The sequence below is a fragment of the Pituophis catenifer genome, unplaced genomic scaffold (assembly GCF_029215685.1).
Source record: "Pituophis catenifer annectens isolate HBS135680 unplaced genomic scaffold, rPitCat1.0.hap2 SCAF_4, whole genome shotgun sequence".
Taxonomy (NCBI): domain Eukaryota; kingdom Metazoa; phylum Chordata; class Lepidosauria; order Squamata; family Colubridae; genus Pituophis; species Pituophis catenifer.
The window spans coordinates 127,474,636-127,493,388 of record NW_027256884.1 but is presented as its reverse complement, the minus strand read 5'-3'; the positions used below and the strand labels follow the sequence as shown (position 1 = coordinate 127,493,388).

At 44.8% G+C, this 18,753-nt stretch overlaps 1 protein-coding gene across 1 annotated transcript; it reads right to left on the bottom strand.

Moving 5' to 3' along the window:
• Window positions 1-910: 910 nt before the first annotated feature.
• On the bottom strand, window positions 911-11,695 carry KCTD21 (potassium channel tetramerization domain containing 21). The gene is made up of 3 exons (XM_070944062.1): window positions 11,594-11,695; window positions 8,506-8,592; window positions 911-2,347 (listed from the first exon to the last, which is right to left on the bottom strand). Exon 3 carries the CDS (start codon window positions 2,326-2,328, stop codon window positions 1,546-1,548), a length of 783 nt encoding a protein of 260 aa, XP_070800163.1. The 5' UTR covers window positions 2,329-2,347; window positions 8,506-8,592; window positions 11,594-11,695; the 3' UTR covers window positions 911-1,545.
• Window positions 11,696-18,753: the final 7,058 nt, after the last annotated feature.

The following is an 18,753-nucleotide window of genomic DNA, read 5'->3' as shown; positions in this document are numbered from 1 at the left end:
GTGTCTGAATCCCTGTTTTTCCTCACGGATGTGAAAAGTGGCGACATTTGGACCGTTGCCAATCAAGGGTACAAACTATTTGGAATTCAAAACAGGCTGTTCCAATCTTATCAGAAGTATTTCAAGTGGTCTCCAGCACCACCTATCATTGGAGCATTTTAAAAAAAAAAAAACCTTAGCATGGAATGACAATTGTGCCGTAACGCTGTTCCTTCACTTCAATAGCACTAGCAATAACACTTAAGATTTCTATACCGCTTCACAGTGCTTTATCACCACAGTTGGTATTCAGCCGGTTCGGAACAGTTCAAGCGAAGCGGTAGTAGCGACCTGCTCACCCCCCCCAGGCGCTATGCCGTCCTATTTAGGCGAGTTTTGAAGCCGCGCGCAGGTGTGCAAGTCGTGTGCGTGAACAAGTAAAGCATATGCGCGGAAGGCGCATGCACAACCGAAGCGCTCACATTTGCGAACCGGTAGGGAAAGTAATTGAATACGACCTCTATCTCCCTCCGTTTACGGAGTCAGCCTCTTGCCCCCAACAATCTGGGTCCTCATTTTACCGACCTCGGAAGGATGGAAGGCTGAGTCAACTTTAAGCCAGTCGGGATCGAACTGTTGGCAGTCAGCAGAGTCAGCCTACAATAATGCATTCTATCCACTGTGCCACCAAGGTTCGTTCCTTCCTTCCTTCCTTCCTTCCTTCCTTCCTTCCTTCCTTCCTTCCTTCCTTCCTTCCTTCCACCCTCCCTCCCTTTGCAATAGCACTTAGACTTATATACCACTTCACAGTGCTTTTATAACTCTCTCTAAGTGGTTTACAGAGTCAGCCTCTTGCCCCCAACAATCTGGGTCCTCATTTTACCAACCTTGGAAGGATGGAAGGCTGAGTCAACCTTGAGCCAGTCAGGATCGAACTGTTGGCAGTGAGCAGTAAACTAGCCTGCAGTACTGCATTCTAACCACTGCGCCACCACAGCTCATCATAAAGTATAAAAAATATCATAGAGATATTCCTTGACCTCCAACCGTTTGTTTAGTGACCGTTTGAAATTTCAAGGGGTCCTCAACTTACAACAAAAACTGATGTTGCCGAGTGAGAAATTTTCGGCTTTTCTCACCACTTCGGTTAAGTGCAGTTCTTAAATTAGTAACCCAGTGGTTCAACGAATCTGGTTTCCCGCCACTGACTTTGCTTGTCAGAAAGTCGCAAAAGGACTCTGTAACTTTGAAACGGTCACTAAATGAACTGCTGTTAAGCCGAGGACTACCTGTACACGAACGGTTATAAATTGAGGACCACCTCCCAGTGGGTTTCCCAATGATTTTTCTTCAAGGTGTGAATGACGAATTTTTATGGAGCAAGATGCCTACGTTAATTCCCACATAAAAATCCATCACGTTTCTGTTTCTAGTTTTAGTAAATCTGGGTTAGTCTTTTTAGTAAAAAAAGAAGCAATTAGAACCATGGTTTACGAAATCAGCTCCGGGTTGTAAGCTTGTGACACGACGCAACGTTGCATCGTTGATAGAAAACCGGTTCTAGGTCTATCTATAGCGAATCAGCCGAATAATCTTATTATTCATGAAATCTGTCGTGTGGGGGTGAGTGGAGTCCACGCAAAACCCATCGCTCATGGCGATTTTCAGTACTTCCTCCACAAAGACCTGGAAACTGTTAATTTGTTTCTTGGTGGGAAGGACCCACAATCTCTTTAGGTTCTGCCTTGTGTATTCTTCTTCGGGTAGACCTTCCACGCTAGCCACCCAATCCAAGGTGACGTGGTAGGGATCTTCTAAATAAGTAGTGATGGAGGCCAGGTTGCCGTTGAAACAGTAGTAAAGTTTGGAGCCCAGGAGTTTGAGGAACAAGCTGGAAGTGCTGAAGATGTGGGCGCTGAACACTTCCATGTTAGAAGAAGACAAGCTGTAGATCTGAGGAGCTTCCCGGACGGTGAAATGAACTGTTTGTGTCCTCTGATCCAAAGTGATGTTGAGCATCGCGTTCTTCTCAGCTTTAGAGAGCTCCACTTCCTTCTCCAGTAGAGCCTCGATGAGTGGTTGGACCTGGTAAAAATCCGCTTCTCGCCGAAGCAGGCCCATTTCTTGGAAGTCCTCGGGAAGGTCCAGGTGAGAAGTTCTCAAGAAGTTGAGGATGTAGCGGAAAACTTTGCCGTCTCGGTCAATGAAGCAGTGGCCTTGGCTGTCTCTTTTGGTGGGCATCTTCCCACTGAACATGGCGCCCAGCATGGAGTCCGGAAAGCTAGTCAAAGTGGAGAGGGAGGTCGTGTATAACTTCCCGCCAACGTTCAGCGTTATGGGTTCCGACATGGCTGGAAATGCAGCAGATCTGGGAGAAGGGAAGGGAAGGGAAGGAAAGGAAAGAAAAGGAAAGGAAGAAGAGGAAAGGAAAGGAAAGGAAAGGAAAGGAAAGGAAAGGAAAGGAAAGGAAAGGAAAGGAAAGGAAAGGAAAGGGAAGGGAAGGGAAGGGAAGGAAAAGGGGAGGGAAGGAAGGAAAGCAAGCAAGAAAAAGAAAAAGAAAAAAGAAAAAGAAAGGAAGGAAAGGAAGGAAAGAAAGGAAAGAAAGGAGAGAGGGAGGGAAGGAAGGAAAGCAAGAAAAAGAAAAAGGAAGGAAGGAAGGAAGGCAAGCAAGAAAAAGAAAGAAGAAAGAAGGAAGGAAGGAAGGAAAGAAAGAAGGAGAGAGGGAGGGAAGAAAGGAAAGCAAGCAAGCAAGAAAAAGGAAAAGGAAAAAGGAAGGAAGGAAGGAAGGGAGAGGGAAGGCGGGAAGGCAGGCAGGCAAGGAGGGAAGGAAGGAAGGGAGAGAGAGAGAGAGAGAGAGAGAGAGAGAGAGGGAGGGAAAGAAAAAAAGAAAAGAAAAAGACCAAATATTAATTTAACTTTTTGAAGGGAGAGAAAAACCCTGAATGCATTCCCAGTAGTCCTTGACTTACAACAACATTGGGACTGGAGTTTCTGTTGTTAAGCGAGGTGGTTGTTAATTGAGTCACGCCCAATTTGGACATGCCCCACAATGACACGTTCAAAATTCAGGGGCCTGGCAACATTCCAGAGTCACAAAATTTCTATCTGGGGACCCTTCCAGGTGGCTCCCCATAGCAAAGTCAATGGGGGGAGCCACACTCATTTAACAACCGTGTTCCTAACTTAACAACGGCAACGATTCACTTAACAACTGTGGCAAGGAAGGTGGTAAACTCGACCAAACTCACTTAACAACAACTTTGCCTAGCAATAGAAATTCTTCTCCCAATAATTATTATAAGTCGCCGACTACTTGTAATTAAATATGACTGTGAATTGCCACTTTGCAAATTCAACGCAGTTGTGCTGATGCTCGAGGCTCTTATACAGGTAGAGCCTCAACTTACGACCACAAATGAGCCCAAAATTCATGCTGCTAAGCGAGAAATTTGCGAAGTGAGTCTTGCCTCAATTTACGACCTTTCCGGCTGCATTCGTTAAGTGAATCACTGCAGTTCTTACATTAGAAACACGGGTTGTTAAGTGAATCTCGTTTCCTCTTCGACTTTGCTGGTCAGAAGGTCGCAAAAGGGGATCACGTGACCCCAGGAACATGGCAACCGTCATAAATGTGAATCGGTTGTCAAGCATCCGAAATTTAAATCATGTGATGCTCCAGTGGTCATAAGTGTGGAAAAACGGTCATAAGTCACTTTTTTTTCCCAGTGCTGTTGCAACTTTGAATGGCCACCATGTGAATTGTCGTAAATCAAGGACTACCTGTAGTTATATATTAATCCGATCATTAAAACCTGCCGGAGATGCCCTGTCACAAAACACACAACCTTTGCATTAATTTTTTTATGGGGAAAGCTTTTTTTCCCTGCAACTGTCCCAGTTGTGTGATTGCTCCTGGTTATCTTACGGCTGGCGACAAGCTGCGTGTGTTTCCGGCGGCAGTTCAAAATATTCTTTTCACGGAGGCTTTTAATTGAATTTTGGCCGCTGCTATTTTTGCCGTCCTGCTTTTAAGAGGCTGCCAGTCGATGGAATCCTGCTCTGTACCCTTGAACTGGGGTCATTGTATTCATAATAAAAAAAGTGGCTTAATAATATTACGGTATATGGCTGTGATGGTGAACCTATGGCACACGGAGCCATATCAGTGGGCACGCGAGCACTGCCCTAGCTCAGCTCCAGCGCACATGCGTGCGCCGACCAGCTGATTTTCGGGCCTTCCGGGCCCACCGGAAGTCAGGAAACAAGCTGTTTCTGGCCTCCGGAGGGCCTCTAGGGGTGGGTGGGTGGTTGGGGAAGGCCCATTTTTTGCTCTCCCCAGGCTCCAGAGGCTTTCTAGGAAAGGCTTTCTAGCCTTCCCCCCCCCCCCGGAGGCCCTCTGGAGGCCGGAAACGGCCCGTTTCCCGACTTCCGGTCCCACCCTCCAAGAAAGTCTCTGGAGCCTGGGGAGAGCAAAAAACGGGCCTACTGTTGTGGCCCCGCCCTCTGAGCCTATCCCATCGGAGGAAGAAAACTCCGAGCATGAGGAAGAGGAGTCAGCCAGGCCTCCCTCTCCAGTCCCCTTCCCTCTGGCACTGTCTCAGATGCCGGCTGAGGGAGAGGAGATTAGCAGGGAGACAGGTGTCTCGGATGAGAGTGAAGGAGAGACATCATTCCTGGACGCATGCCTCCGAAGGCGTGATAAACGATTGCAGCAGCTCAGAAGGCGTGCTAGGGATTAGAACTGAGTCACTGGACCACACCCCAGAGACTATATAATAGAGGGTGATGGCCAGTGATCCCTGTGACGAACAAAAATAAACCTTGGATAGTCACTAAAGCATCGTTCGAAACTGCTGAGAGGAATATTATTTTCTGTTGGACTCTTGTACGCTGAGTATATTATCTTTCTGTTTCTGTGGAAATAAAAGCACTTGGCAGACGGTGTGTATATCGCTGCCAAGTTGGAGATAAAGACCTGGGTGTGTGCCAAGTGCTTCCTTAACCCTCGGCTGGCTGTGTTTGTGTGTGTGTGTGGACGGGGACAGATCACCTACTGGGCCCACCATGTCAGCGTGCTAAAAGTGGGGGGACCGTGGGGGAGTCGCACGCGCATGCGTGGGTCACATTAAATTATGGTTGTGGGCATGTGCGTGCACGACCCCCCGCACTCCCCCCACTTTTGACACGCGATGGCAACAAGGTTAGCCATCACTGGTATATGGAAATAGATGAACATCCATCTGTTCCAGGGGTGAAATTCAGCTGGTTCCTATCGGATCGCGAGATACGATAGGGCCGACTGCGCGAAACCTCACCAGTGGCTCCGCCCACCCGCCCGGACGTCATCACGGAAGGTTCTCCGCATGCGCAGAAGCGTGGCCTGCGAGCGAAGCAAGCGCACATGTGCGCTCACAGTTCCAAATCGGTAGCAAAGGTAAGTGAAACCCACTACTGAACCCCCCTCACCCATTTTTTGCGATGATTTGCAGCCTCTGCACATGCGCAGAAGGCTTCACGCATGCGCGGATGACGGCCTGCACATTTGCGAACCGGTAGGGAAGGTAAGTGAATTTTATCCCTGATCTGTTCCCGAATTTTGGATCTGGGCTGACATACTCTGCTCTTGAAGCCTGATCTTCCTTAAATAACTTTTCTTCCTTCCTACTTTTTTTTTAAAAGGTTTTTTTTTTTTCCTACCCTGACTGTCTTTAATCTGGGGTTAAAAATTTATCAGCGTAAACATCAGACGCTTCAAAAACAGCTAAAAGCCAAAGTCTTCTTTGCTTTTTTTGAAAAAAAACAAATAATGCAGGAAAAACGAGTCTAAAAATAAGTTTGCGTGCCTCTCGAACACAGCTGGCAATTAAACTAGAGGAAGAGAGATGTTCTGTATACTGCACGAGGAGGAGATAGGACCTGTATATACCATTGTGCCACCATGGCTCAAAATTTATGTGGCTTTTTCTTGCGTTTTTCTTGCCACGTTGGTTAAGTTTAACCCCTGCCGTTGTTAAATTAGTCACACGGTTGTTAAGTGAAACCGGTTTCCCCACTGAAATTTGTTAAGACGGTCGCCGAGGGGGAATCGCGTGACCCCGAGACACTACGAGTCGGTTGTCAAGCATCAAGAACGTAAATCATCTGACCATGGGGGGAGAATGCTGTAACGGTCATAAGTGTGAAAAGTGGTCATAAATCCACTTTTTTTGGTGCTTTCATAACATCAAACAGTCACTAAATGAACTGTCGTAAGTCGAGGACTACCTGTAATGTAGAGGGGCCCACTGCCCCTCTTAGCGCATTGCCTCTGAAAGCTTGTGCATTTGTGTTTGTAGAAGAAGTTAAGATTTGAATTTCAATCCTAGCCTGCATCTTACACGCTGCAGATGTGGGATTTCTTAATTAACTGTATTTCTAGTCCCTGCAATATAATTAAGTGGCCTATTAATAGCCGTGTCCTCGAATCACCTCTGAGCTAAGCTTATCGATTCAATATTGCTTGCAGAGAAGTTATTTAGTTAACAAAAGGCTCCGGGAACAGGGAAAAAAAATTTAGATTAAACTACTGATAGGAAATGTGACCCTCCAGAATGCAGCTAAATTACCACATCGTTTATTCTTGGCTGCAGGTGGTCCTCGACTTACAACAGTTCATTTAGTGACCGTTCAAAGTTATGTCATTGGAAAAAAAGTGACTTACAGCCGTTTTTCACACTTGCGACCACTGCAGCATCCCCATGGACACTGTAACCGTCATAAATCTGAGTCAGTTGTCAATATACATCGTGTGTGTTGTGGTCCGCCAGCAGCCTGCAGAGCTGGCAGTGGAGTCGGACAGTGAGGAGGCTGAGGAAGAACATGGGCCAGTCCTGGAGGCTGGGGAAGGCCCGGATGAGGGCTCTGCGTCGGAGGCAGAGATGGGGCCAGGGCCATCGGGGACTGATGCACGGACTCCGGAGCCTCCAGAGGCTGACAGTAGAGAGGCAGAGGAACAGGAGGAGCCTGTTCCTAGTGCACGTATGAGAAGAGCTGCCAGAAGGCAGGAGCAGCTAAAGCAGAGAGGACAACTCGGGAGTAAGGCCAAGAGATGATTGGCCCCTCCCATAAGGCTTAAAAGACCAGCAACGGCTCTTGGGCTCTTTGCCGGAAAACAAAGTTGAGAGAATTGCTACTTGTTTCCCTGTATTCATTTCTTGTTGGCGTCTTCTGCTTCTGAACTTTTGCCAAGAAAAGCCTTTGGCAGCTTGCCTAATTATCCCAAGGTCGGTGATAAACTGAGGAATGGTGTTTTGAAGAATTTGCTTTAATTTAGTTTGGACTACGCTGAGAATGAGTTAATTCTCAGCTGTTCTAATAAAGTCTGTTTGTTTAGAACTGATTGCGTCTGATAATACCTACTTGTTTTCGATCTGTTTGTATTTAATACTAACTACTTGGGCCTGGGTCACAACAGAGCGACCCCGGGGATGCTACAATGGTCGCAAGTGTGAAAAATGGTCGTAAGTCGCTTTTTTTCCAGCAACATAATTTCGAACGGTCACTAAACGAACGGTTGTAAGTTGAAGACTACCCGTAGCCAGATTCTGAAATACGGAAAAGGCGATTTGACTGAACACAGAGGGAAGAGAACAAGTATTTCTACCAAGATGAGAAAAATCCAGCCACTTTGAAACAGCTGTCAGTCAAAACGGCCGATACCCTTTAACCTTTTCTATGGGTGGCTGGATAATTTAAAGCTCTGAAAAAATCAGAGCACACCCACACGACGAAGGAAGAAAAGTGAGTTTTGTTTCAAGTAACCTTATGCATTTGGCATTCTCTAGCAGGCAAAAGTACTTCGGGACTTAAGAATTTAAACACATACCTGCCACATAACACCTCAGACTGATAAGAAAAACAAAAGAAAAAAGTTTGGCTAGTGGACGTGGTAGCAGAATAGAAGAGAAAGAACTGGGGGGAAAAGAAAAATCACAGAATTTAAAGACGGCAGATACAGATGATCCTCGATTTACGACCACGATGGAGGCCAACATTTCTGTCGCTAAGCGAGACAGTTCTTAAGCGAGTTTTGCTCCATTGGACATCTTTTCTTGCCGCAGCTCTTAAGTGAATCCCTGCTGCTGTTAATTAATAACATGCTTGTTAAATGAATCTGGTTTCTCCGCTGAGTTGAACGGAACAGAGTTGCAAGGGAACTTGGAGGTCATCTAGTCCAACCCCCTGCTCAGGCAGGAAACCCTTTACCATTTTTAGACCAAGGTTGTCCAATCCCTTCTTAAAAACCTCCAGTGTTGGAGCATTCACAACTTCTGGAGGCAAGTCGTTCCACTGTTTAATTTCTACTCAGGTCTAGCTTGATTCTCTCCTTGGTTAATTTCCATTCATTGCTCCTTCTCGTCCTTCCTTCAAGTGCTTTGGAGAATAGGTTGACTAAACTAAATTCAAATTAAATTCTTAAGTCCCGCCATAATAAACCTGCTCAGCTCTTCATGGGTTTTATGGCATGGAGCAGCCCACCAGTCTTACCAGACGGTCTTCTTTCAAAGGATCAGAGTTTCTATAAAATTTGTCCCCAACTGGTTAAATTGGGCCATCGTCTGGATTTCCAAGAACCTGCGAAAGTGGGGAGAAAACAGCCAGTATTGTCTAAAAACAGGATTATTACAACTAAGGCATGACCAGTGCTATCTGGAAGACTGCGAATTGTGTAATATTTATTGAGTGCCAGGTAAGGTAAATGATATTTCCTTCCAACCTTTGTTCCCAAACTTCTGAACTTTGATTCCCAGAATTCCTTGGGCATTGCAGAGGATTCTGGACGTTGAAGTCCACGCATCCGGGTTTTCCAGTTAAACAAACAACACCTTAACCTTAAGCTGTGTGGACTTCAACTCCCAGAATTCCACACGGCTTAAAATTGCCAGGGTTGAGAAAACTCAGCCTTAGACAAATATTTGCCCATAAAAAGAAAGGAAAAGAAAGAAAGATCAGGAATTGAAACAGAATTATCTGCACAATGCAGCTAAAGTGAATGGGGGAGTGATAGATAGATAGATAGATAGATAGATAGATAGATAGATAGATAGATATAGATGATAGACAGATAGATGATTTATCATAGCTAGATGATAGAGATGATACAGATAGATGATAGATGATAGACAGAGATTAGATTAAAATAGCTAGATGATAGAGATGATAGACAGATGATAGATAGATAGATATAGATAGATAGATGATAGACAGACAGATTAGCTAGATAGCTAGATGATAGAGATGATAGACAGATGATAGATATAGAAAGAAAGAAAAAATAACTTCATAGTGACTTTGAATGTACACTAATCAACACATATTAAAGTAAAATTTCATTGCATACAGCTCTCAGAGGGACACCACCTCCGATTACATAAGCATGACAAAATAAATAAATACAAAATCATGCATACAAACACATATATCATATGACACAGAGAAACAACATGGTCTCTTAGCGTGGACTTTACGGCGTCCCCTTGGTGTAGAAAAGTAACACAATAAGCAACCTAAAACTTGTGCTCAGAAGCTTAATATATAAAATGATTCTGCGTATGGAATTCTTCCCTGAATAATGATGGATGAGTTTAATTTTCAGGATAATTGACATACTCTTTATAGATAGTCCTCGACTTATGACTTCCCCCACTGACTTTGCTTGTCGGAAGATGGCTAGGAAGATCACAAACGGCGATTGTGTGACTCCAAGATGCTGTAACCATCATCTAAGTTGCCAAGTGCCCTAATTTTGGTCACGGGGGGGATGCTCTACCGTCATAAGTGTGAGGACTGGTTGTAAGTCACTTTTTTCAGTGCTGGTGGTGTAACTTCGAACAGTTGATGAATCAACAGTTGTAAGTTGAGGACTGCCTGTGCTTTTCTTTCAAAGCAGATACAGGTAGATCCTCGATTTACGACAGTAATTGAGCCCAGAATTTATGTTGCTAAGCGAGACATTTGGTAAGTGAATTTCTCGCCACAGCTGTTCAATGAATCACTGCAATTAAGTGGGGCACATGGTGGTCAAGTGAATCGGGCTTCCCTGTTGACTTGGCTTGTCAGAAGGTCGCAAAAAGGGGATCCTGTGACCCCGGGACACTGCAACCGTCATAAATACGAGTCAGTTGCCGAGCGTCTGAATTTTGATCATGTGATCGTGGGGAATGCTACAACGGTCGTGTGAAAAACGGTCCCAAGTCCCTTTTTTCAGTGCCCTGGTAACTTTGAACGGTCACTAAACGAAAGGCTGTAAGTCCTTGTAAGTCAAGGACTACCTCTGTCTGTCTGTGTGTCTGTCTGGTCTATCATCTATCTATCTGTCTACCTATCTCTCTCTCTCTCTTTCTCCCTCTCTTTCGCTATATCTATTTATCTGTCTATCTCTCTTTCGCTATCTATCTATCTATCTATCTATCTATCTATCTATCTATCTCTTTCTCTCTCTTCCTCTATATCTATTTATCTATCTGTCTCTCTCTCTTCTTTCTCCCTCTCTTTCGCTATATCTATTTATCTGTCTATCTCTCTCTCTCTCTCTCTCTATCTATCTATCTATCTCTTTCTCTTTCTCTCTCTCTTTCTCTATATCTATTTATCTATCTAACTGTCTCTCTCTCTCTCTTTCTCCCTCTCTTTCGCTATATCTATTTATCTGTCTATCTCTATCTATCTATCTATCTATCTATCTATCTATCTATCTATCTCTTTCTCTTTCTCTATATCTATTTATCTATCTAACTGTCTCTCTCTCTCTCTCTCTCTCTATATATATATATATATATGTATCTATCTTTCTTTCTCTCTCTTTCTCTGTATCTATTTATCTATCTAACTGTCTATCTATCTATCTCTATCTCTCACTCTCTCTCTCTCTATATATATATATGTATCTCTCTTTCGCTTTCTTTCTCTTTTCTCTATATCTATCTATTTATCTATCTAACTGTCTCTATCTCTATCTTTCTCTCTCTCTCGCCTCTCTTTCTCTATATCTATCTATTTATCTGTCTCTATCTATCCATCCATCTATCTATCTATCTATCTATCTATCTATCTATCTATCTCTATCTTTCTCTATCTCTATCTCTATCTCTATCTCTATCTCTATCTCTATCTATCTTTCTCTCTCTCTCTCCCTCCCTCCCTCTCTATGCCTTGAAAGTGGGCAGGAATTACAGCAGGTCCTTGCAGGGAAGCTCCTTAACTTCTTCCTTTTAATTTCTCCAAATAATCTGCCTTTATTTACCCACCAGAGGAAGCAAGCCAGAGGAAAAAAAAAAAAAGCACGCTGCTACTAAGGGCAATGGGCAGGGCACAGGGAGTGGATGATGGGCACTGTTACCCCAGAGATTTGGAGGATGGCATCTGTTGTTTAGCCTTTGCCTCCTTTGCGTGTTTTTTTATTCCTGCCTTGCATTCCCACCCCTCACCCCCCCCTCCAAACTTTTGATGGCAGGAAAACTCCCAGGAAAAAAGGCAGAGGAGGAGACCCCGGAAAGCCCTCCTGCCAGGGCCCACCGGGTGCTGAGCCAGCCTCCCATTCATTCCCCCCTCCACCGGCTCCGGGGCCAACGCCTACCTCTTCTCCCCCGTCTGTCCATCCGCCGTCACGCCGGCGCAAGGAGGAAAGCCACCGCCGTGGGAAAAAGGGGAAGGCGGGGGGGAAGAACGCTTTGGAAAGAAGAGCCGGAGGAGAAAGAGAGAGAGAGAGAGGCGGGGGGGGAGGAGGAGGAGGGAAGAGCCGGCCCGGCGCAAGGCTTCTTGGGAAATGGAGTTCTCCGGCAACTTCTCCGGCCAGCCCAAATCTAGGGGGCTGGGGAGGGGTGGGGGAGAGAGAGCGAGCGAGCGAGCGATTGGCTGGTGTTTTAAAGGGGACGCGAGCCTGGAATTGGGATACGGGAAGGAAGGAGGGAGGGAGGGAGGGAGGGGGAGGGAGAGAAAGAGAGAGCGAGAGAGAGAGAGAGAAAGAGAGAGAGAGATGGATGGGTAAATTGGTGAAAGGATAGATTTTGAGAGAGGGGAAAAAGAGAGGATAGGTAGGTAATAAAGTCACTTTTTGTGAGATGGGCTGCTACGTAAAATAGATAGATAGATAGATAGATAGATAGATAGATAGATAGATAGATAGATAGATAGATAGGCAGGCAGGCAGGCAGGCAGACAGAAAGACAGAATGATAGACAGATAGACAGATAGACAGATAAAATGATAGATAGATAGATAGATAGATAGATAGATAGATAGATAGATAGATAGATAGATAGATAGATAGGCAGGCAGGCAGGCAGACAGGCAGACAGAAAGACAGAATGATAGACAGATAGACAGATAAAATGATAGATAGATAGATAGATAGATAGATAGATAGATAGAATGATAGAGATAGAATGATAGAGATAGAATGATAGAGATAGAATGATAGATAGACAGATAGAATGATAGAATGACAGAACGATAGATAGACAGACAAAGACAGATAGAATGATAGTTAGAGCTAGACAGGCAGACAATGAGAGTAGACAGATAAGAGAGAGGAAAGAATTATAGTAATAGGTAGGTAGGTAAGTAGGTAGGTAGATAGATAGATGATAGATAGACAGACAGACAGACAGACAGGCAGGCAGGCAGGCAGACAGAAAGACAGAATGATAGACAGATAAAATGATAGATAGATAAATAGATAGAATGATAGAATGATATATAGAATGATAGAGATAGAATGATAGATAGATAGATAGACAGATAGAATGATAGATAGACAGACAGATAGAATGATAGTTAGAGCTAGACAGGCAGACAATGAGAGTAGACAGATAAGAGAGAGAGGGAAGAATTATAGTAATAGGTAGGTAGATAGATAGACAGACAGACAGACAGACAGACAGACAGACAGATAGATAGATAAGGAGTGTAGACAGATAAGAGAAATAGAGAGGAGAGAGCTGAGTAGTAATAATGGTAGATAAAGAGAGAGAGATAACGAGAGTAGATAGACAAGAGAGAAATAGGAGAGTGGGATAATGATAGCGATAGACAGACAGAGAGAGAGAGTGAAAAGAGAGATGAATGAATAGATTTAGACGAGAGAGAGGGAGAGAGAGAGAGAGATGTTGGGAAGTTAGTCAATGGCCAGATGTACACCACTCAAGAGTCACTTTTTGTGAGATGGGGGCGGCTTTATAAAGCCGATAATTAAATCACTAAAGATCCTGAGAAAGAAAGAAAGAAAGAAAGAAAGAAAGAAAGAAAGAAAGAAAGAAAGAAAGAAAGAAAGAAAGAAAGAAAGAAAGAAAGAAAGAGAGGGAAGGAGAGAGAGAGAGAGAGAGAGACGGACGGGCAGAGGCAGCCAGCTAAAAATAAAAGAATCCAGTCCTGTGTAGACAGATATATACGAGAGGTCCGCAAGCAGATCCTTAGACCGACCGGCAGTCAGAGACAGAGAGAGCGCGCGCGAGAGCAGCGGATTCGTTCCAAAGGTGCGGGAGGTTCTCTCTGCGGTCCGGCGCCGGCTGCCGCAGCTCCTGGCGCTCTCAAACTGCACCAGCGCCGGGTAGATCCGCCGCTGCCACCGCCCGGGCTTTGCAAAAAAAACAAAGAGAGAGAGAGGAGGAGCAAGGCCGGCCTCGCAGGGGGCGAGATCTCCACCCCCGCAAGGAAGCCGCTTCCTTAAGACGGAGCAAGGGATCGCCCCGGGGATGCTGAGCTGGAGACCAGCGACCGGTCCCTCCGGAGTGGGTGGATGGATCATGGATCCCGCCACCGTGCCGGAGAAGGGGGAGCGCTGAACGCCCAGGTAAAAGAGAGCGGGCTGGCCGGGTTGAAGAAGGCGGGGCTGGGTGGGTGGGTGAGTAAGCGGCGGATCGTTTGCGATCAGGGTTGTCGGTCGGTCTCCGATGGAGCCTCCCCGTTTAGAAGCAGGAGAGGCGGTCCTCGACTTAGGACCATCCTGTGAGCCCCAAATGTCTGGGGCTGAGTGAGGCGTTTGTTAAGGGAATTTTGCCTCATTTTACCATCTTTCTTGCCACAGTTGTTAAGTAGTTGCAGGTTTGTTAAGTCTCTCTCTCTCTCTCTTCTCTCTCTCTATATATAAAATCTCTCACATGTATCTCTCTTTCTCTTCTCTATCTATCTCTTCTCTATCTATCTATCTATCTATCTATCTATCTAATCTAATCTATTTCACAAAATATATCCATCTATCAACTCATCTCCTATCTATCTATCTATCTATCTATCTATCTATCTATCTATCTATTCTATCCTCTCTCTCTCTATCCTCTATCTGTCTATCTATCTATCTATCTATCTATCTATCTATCTAATCTATTTCACAAAATCTCTTATCTATCTATCTCCATCCATCCGTCTATCCTCTTTCTATCTATTATCTATCTGTCTGTCTGTCTATCTATCTATCTATCTATCTATCTATCTATCTATCTAATCTAATCTAATCTATTTCACAAAATATATCCATCTATCCACTCATCTCCTATCTACCTACTTACCTATCTATCTATCTATCTAATCTATCCTCTCTCTCTCTATCTATTCTCTATCTGTCTATCTATCTATCTATCTATCTATCTATCTATCTATCTATCTAATCTATTTCACAAAATATATCCATCTATCCACTCATCTCTTATCTATCTCCATCCATCCATCTGTCTATCCTCTCTTTCTATCTATTATCTATCTATCTATCTATCTATCTATCTATCTATCTATCTATCTATCTATCTATCTATCCTCTCTCTCTCTCTCTATTCTCTATCTATCTACCTACCTACCGATCTGTATCTCTCTCTCTCTCTCTCTTTACATACATACATACATACATACATACATACATAAGTTAGTAATTTATTCCACTTTGGAATTCACTGCCACAAGATATGGGCTGGCAATCTGTTTGGTGGGCTTCCCAAGAAGGGTTGGATCATCAATTCATGGATGCTTTGGCAATCCATGGCTCTTAGCCTGAATGATCCTAGGATGCTTCTGAAGGACATCTCCTGGGAGATGGGTGGATTTCCGTGGTCAGTGGGGAAGAACACCCTGCTGGACGAGATGGGGCGGGGGTCCCATCTACCGTAGCTTATGTTTCCAACTCAGAAAGAAATATTTATTCCTCCTACCCACCAAAAAAGTTGTGTTACAGGAAGAGGTTAATGTTTCTCATTGTAGCAGGAAAGTTTTGATTTATTTATTTATTTATTTATTTATTTATTTATTTATTTATTTATTTATTTATTTATGTTTTCATTCATTCACTCACTCATTCATTCATGTATTCATTCATTGATACCCCGCCGTTATATTATTTTTATAAATAATACCAATCACGTGACCCTGGGACGATGTAACCATCATAAATACATATAAATACTCCTCGACTTACAACAAATCATTGTACAGCCATTTGAAGTTACAACGGCCCTGAAAAAAGTGACTTATCAGCATTTTCACACTTATGACCGTTGCAGCATTAATATGGTCATGTGATCCAAAATTCAGGCGCTTGGCAACTGACTCATATTTACGACGTTTTCACCATCCCGAGGGTCATGCGATCCCCTTATGCAAAATCAATGGGGAAGCCATTGATTCACTTAACAACCCTGGGACTAATTTAACAACCGCAGTGATTTGCTTAACAGCCGTGGCAACAAACATCTTAAAATCGGCGAAACTCATTGAACTGCCTCGCTTAGCAATGGAAATTTTTGGGCTCGATTACAGGTGCAAATCCAGGACTACCTGTACAAGGGTCTGAATTTTGATCGCGTGACCATGAAGAGACGGTCGTAAGAGTGAAAAACGGTCTTAAGTCACTTTTTTTCAGTGCCTTGGTAACTTCAAACGGTCACTAAATGAACTGAGATAGGTCGAGACCTACCTGTACCCCACCCCACAAGACTGGGGTGGATTAATAGCACCCTATCTATTAAAGCAGGAATCCCCCACCTCCGGTCCATGGCCGTGGCATGCCAGAAACCAGGCCACGTAAACAAGTGAAGTCCCATCTGTGGGATGCGGGCAGCACGTGAAACCACGCCCCAACTTTCGGTCCATGGAAAAAACTCTCTCCACGGAACCAATCTCCTCAAAAGATTGGGGGCCACTGAATTAAAGCACGCAGATTTACAGTAAAAAGTGGTCCCCATCCATCAAATCATTTGATCCCTGAACAAAATTGCTTCTCGCATCTCTGATCTGACCGGAGTGACTTTCGATCCATTGATAATGGATTTAGGCAGGGAACTGCTGAGTCATGCTGTCATTTTCCTCCTTGCAAGACGAGAGGACGCCCGCTGAACCGACTTGCCGTCTGGATTTGGGTCCCTCCCCCCTCCCCCCCCCCCGGAGTAGGCTGTGAATTACGGTACTACATCCGATTCCGCTTCTCAATCTTTCCACCTCGTTTTGGAGGCCGCCGAGCGGATCTTTTCAATCTTCCGAGCAAACCAAATTTCCCCGTTTCGAACGCTCTCCTGCCCCAATCCTCGTTTCTCAAAAGGGAGGCTTTCGTCGGAAGGTTAAGGCTGAAGGGCAAATGGTTAGCAATGCGTTTGAAAAAGCTCCTTGAAAATATTTAATATTTGAAAAAAGATCTTCGGCAGTCACGACATCAGCCTAAGATTGAAAATCAGACTTGTCAGATGTTGCAATCTTTTCTACCCTGCTCTACGGAGTGGAGAGTTGGTCTCGGACAGAAAACCACTTGAAGAGATCAGAACTGTGATGGTGAATCTATGGCAAGCGTGCCAGAGGTGACACGTGGCACCCTCTCTATGGGCACGCAAACTGTCGCCCCAGTTGAGTTTTGGTGCATATGCGCAAGTGCCTCCCGCCGGCCTTTGGGTCTGTCGCGCATGTGCAGGGGGTGGGGTGGGGTGCATGTGGGAGGGCCCGTGCGTACATGCGCGGGGCACATGTGGGGGGCCCATACATGCATGTGGGAAGGCACATGAGGGGGGGGCGCATGCACATGCGTGGGGGGGTGCGGGGGTCACGCCAGTGTTGGGTTTCAAATTTTTTTACTACCGGTTCTGTGGGTGTGGCTTGGTGGGCGTGGCATGGCTTGGTGCGCGTGGCTTGGCTTGGTGGGCGTGGAAAGGGAAGGATACTATAAAATCTCCATTCCCACCCCACTCCAGGGGAAGGTTACTGCAAAATTCCCATTTTATCTCAATCAGCTGGGATTTAGGAGGCAGAGAACAGATAGGGGTTTTACTACCGGTTCTCTGAACTACTCAAAATTTCCGCTACCGGTTCTCCAGAACTGGTCAGAACCTGCTGAAACCCACCTCTGGGTCACGTGTGCATGCATGGGGGGTGGGGCATGTGGAGGGGGATGCATGCATGTGCGCCCGCGCAATGCATTTTGGGGTTTCGGGCGTGCTTTGGGCACTCGGTTCAGAAAAAGTGAGTCATGCCAAGGGAAATCATCAAAAAGCAAAAGTTAGAATATTTTGGACATGTGATGCGACACCCGGAAAAATACAGCATCCTTCGCTTCATTCTCCAGGGAAAGACGGAAGGCAAACGAGGTCCAGGCAGAAGAAGAAAAACATTGTGGCTTCAAAATCTAAGGGACTGGTTTGGACAAAACTCAGCAGCACTTTTTTGGGCGGCTGTTGATAGGATCACCAACTCCAATGATGGATAGGGAAGAAAAAGAAAAAGGTAGAAGAAGCAGAAGCAGAAGCAGAAGCAGAAGCAGAAGCAGAAGAAGAAGAAGAAGAAGAAGAAGAAGAAGAAGAAGAAGAAGAAGAAGAAGAAGCAGAAGAAGAAGAAGAAGAAGCAGAAGCAGAAGCAGAAGCAGAAGCAGAAGCAGAAGAAGAAGAAGAAGAAGAAGCAGAAGAAGAAGAAGAAGAAGAAGCAGAAGCAGAAGCAGAAGCAGAAGAAGAAGAAGAAGAAGAAGAAGAAGAAGCAGAAGCAGAAGCAGAAGAAGAAGAAGAAGAAGAAGAAGAAGAAGAAGAAGAAGAAGAAGAAGAAGAAGAAGAAGAAGCAGAAGCAGAAGCAGAAGAAGCAGAAGAAGAAGAAGACGAAGAAGAAGAAGAAGAAGCAGAAGCAGAAGCAGAAGCAGAAGAAGAAGAAGAAGAAGAAGAAGAAGAAGAAGAAGAAGAAGCAGAAGCAGAAGCAGAAGAAGCAGAAGAAGAAGAAGACGAAGAAGAAGAAGAAGAAGAAGAAGAAGAAGAAGAAGAAGAAGCAGCAGCAGAAGCAGAAGAAGAAGAAGAAGAAGAAGCAGAAGAAGAAGAAGAAGAAGAAGCAGAAGCAGAAGCAGAAGCAGAAGAAGACGAAGAAGAAGAAGAAGAAGAAGAAGAAGAAGAAGCAGAAGAAGAAGAAGAAGAAGAAGCCGAAGAAGAAGAAGCAGCAGCAGAAGCAGAAGCAGAAGCAGAAGCAGAAGCAGAAGCAGAAGATAAATTGCAAGAAAACCCGTGTTAGCTAGCCAGGGTGACCATACATGTAGTCCTCAACTTACGACCACAATTGAGCTCGAGAGTTACGTTGCTAAGCGAGACATTTGGTTAAGCAAGTTTTGCCCCATTTTACAAACTTTCCTGATTTTGCTGCTCCAAAGGTTGCAAAAGGGGATGACACGACTTTGGGACACTGCAACGGTTGTAAGTATGAGCCAGTTGCCAAGCATCTGGATTTTGACCACGTGGTCACGGGGACGCTGCAACGGTCATAAGTGTGAAAAACGGGCAGAAGTCACTACAGATAGTC